Below are 2,789 nucleotides of genomic sequence, written 5' to 3' on the forward strand. Positions count from 1 at the left end.
ACCTATAGTCCCAGCTACTCAGGAGGCTGAGGCACAGAGATTGCTTGAGCCCAGGAGTTAAAGGCTGCAGTGACCTCTGATCATGCCACCACACTCCAACCTGGGTGACAGATTAAGACCCCATCTCTAAAAAACAAACAAACAAACAAACAACAGCAAAATGCTGTTCTTGGTTCTAAAGAGCTTGTTTGCTGCAGATGATCTGGTAAACCTGAAGCAAATATAGAAACCCATTGGGCCTGACTTCCTACATAAAGTAAGGAGGGTAAAAATGGAGGCTAGAATAAGGGTTAAAATTTTGTTTCTAGAACAGAGAAAATGATTTTTTTCATATATACATGAATAGATACCATATATACACATATATTATATATACATATATTCACTATATATAGTGTGTATATATAAATATATAATATATATATAAAGTTAGTGTAGTGTGTGTCTGATTGTTTACATGCATATAGTATATACACTTATGACTTTAGTACCAAGATATTTTTCATTTGATTAAGCATTCATTTGTATTGACACAGCTGAAGTTTACTGGAGTTTAGCTGAAGTCTAATGCAAAATTAATAGATTGTTGTCATCCTCTTAAGGTCATAGGGAAAACACACAAATGAAAACAATAAAAGAAAGTGAAAGTACAGAGAAATGTTCAGAAAATGAAAACCATTTGTTTCCTATTAAAAGCCATGCATACAAGGAATGTTTCAGAAAACCTAGAGTCCAAGGTTAAGCCATATCCCAGCTCAGTAAAGCCAGCAGCACCCTCATTTCCAAATGGCCCTCCTGTTCCCTCTACTGGCAGCCCTAGTGATGACCAGCTATAGCCCTGTTGGATCTCTGGGCTGTGATCTGCCTCAGAACCACGGCCTACTTAGCAGGAACACCTTGGTGCTTCTGCACCAAATGAGGAGAATCTCCCCTTTCTTGTGTCTCAAGGACAGAAGAGATTTCAGGTTCCCCCAGGAGATGGTAGAAGGGAGCCAGTTGCAGAAGGCCCAGATCATGTCTGTCCTCCATGAGATGCTGCAGCAGATCTTCAGCCTCTTCCACACAGAGCGCTCCTCTGTTGCCTGGAACATGACCCTCCTAGACCAACTCCACACTGGACTTCATCAGCAACTGGAACACCTGGAGACCTGCTTGGTGCAGGTAATGGGAGAAGGAGAATCTGCTGGGGCAATTAGGAGCCCTGCACTGACCTTGAGGAGGTACTTCCAGGGAATCCGTGTCTACCTGAAAGAGAAGAAATACAGCGACTGTGCCTGGGAAGTTGTCAGAATGGAAATCATGAAATCCTTGTTCTTATCAACAAACATGCAAGAAAGACTGAGAAGTAAAGATAGAGACCTGGGCTCATCTTGAAATGATTCTCATTGATTAATTTGCCATATAGCACTTGCACATGTGACTCTGGTCATTTCAAAAGACTCTTATTTCTGCTTTAATCACAGAATTGATTGAATTAATTCTGCAAATACTTTGTCGGTATATTAAGCCAGTATATGTTAAAAGGACTTAGATTCAGGGGCATCAGTCCCTAAGATGTTATTTATTTTTACTTATTTATTTATTCTTACATTTTATCATATTTATAATATTTATATTCTTATATAACAAATGTTTGCCTTTACATTGTATTAAGATTACAAAACATGTTCAGCTTTCCATTTGGTTAAATATTGTATTTTGTTATTTATTAAATTATTTTCAAACAAAACTTCTTGAAGTTATTTATTCTAAAACCAAAATCCAAACACTAGTTTTCTAAACCAAATCAAGGAATGGATGGTAACATACACTTACCTATTCATTCATTCCATTTACATAATATGTATAAAGTGAGTATCAAAGTGGCATATTTTGGAATTGATGTCAAGCAATGCAGGTGTACTCATTGCATGACTGTATCAAAATACCTCATGTAACCAATAAATATATACACTTACTATGTACCCACAAAAATTAAAAAGATATTTTAAAAAAGAAATACAGGTGAATAAACACATTTCTTTCCGTGTTGAAGAGCTTTCATTCTTACAGGAAAAGAAACAATAAAGCTGTACCAATTTCGCTTATATGAAACACTACAAAGATAAGTAAAAGAAAATGATGTTATCATACTAGAAGTTTTAGGTGCCAATGATGTTGAGAAAGAAAAATATTAGATGTCCTTTCTAAGGTGCCTGAGAGACATGAAATTGCAGAAATCTTATTGGCAATTGGGAATATGGGTCTAGAGCGAACAACAAATGCCATCAGCAAAGGTATTAATTTAAGATTCTTTATTGCATGTCTGGTAACAAGGACATAGGAATGAATGTAGTCACTTATAAACAGAGGAGATAATGCGATGAGGACATAACCTTGTCCTGCAGACCCTCAACATTCAAAGGTAGAGCAGAGAAGGAGAATCTGTAAAGGAGCCTGAGGTAAAGTAGCCAGTGCAGTTAGAAAGAGAAATTGGAAAGAATGAGGGAGAGTCTAATGAGGGGAAGACAGTGGTACTTTCAGGGAAGGTGAGGGCTGAACTGTCCTAGTGAACCTGGAAACAGACTCCATTGATGACCTTAGGGGGATCTGGTTTAGTAGAATGAATGGGATAGAAACACGGTTGGAGTAAGTAGAAGAGGAAACACAAAAAGAGAAATTAAGAACACTGCGTCTAGAAAATTATTTGGGGAAGTTTGTCAAGTGGAAAAAGGAAATAAGGTGGCATCTAGAGAAGAATGTGGATTAATGTTTCTTTTATTTTTTTCATGTTTTTTTGCAATATGTTT

At 37.0% G+C, this 2,789-nt stretch overlaps 1 protein-coding gene across 1 annotated transcript; it reads left to right on the forward strand.

Annotated features, from left to right (window-relative positions):
• The first annotated feature begins 454 nt into the window (after positions 1–454).
• Positions 455–1,725, forward strand: IFNW1 (interferon omega 1). The gene has a single exon (XM_055294089.2). It carries the CDS (start codon positions 787–789, stop codon positions 1,372–1,374), a length of 588 nt encoding a protein of 195 aa, XP_055150064.1. The 5' UTR covers positions 455–786; the 3' UTR covers positions 1,375–1,725.
• The last annotated feature ends 1,064 nt before the right edge of the window (positions 1,726–2,789 follow it).

This window comes from Symphalangus syndactylus, chromosome 9 (genome assembly GCF_028878055.3).
Source record: "Symphalangus syndactylus isolate Jambi chromosome 9, NHGRI_mSymSyn1-v2.1_pri, whole genome shotgun sequence".
In the NCBI taxonomy this organism is placed as follows: Eukaryota; Metazoa; Chordata; class Mammalia; order Primates; family Hylobatidae; genus Symphalangus; species Symphalangus syndactylus.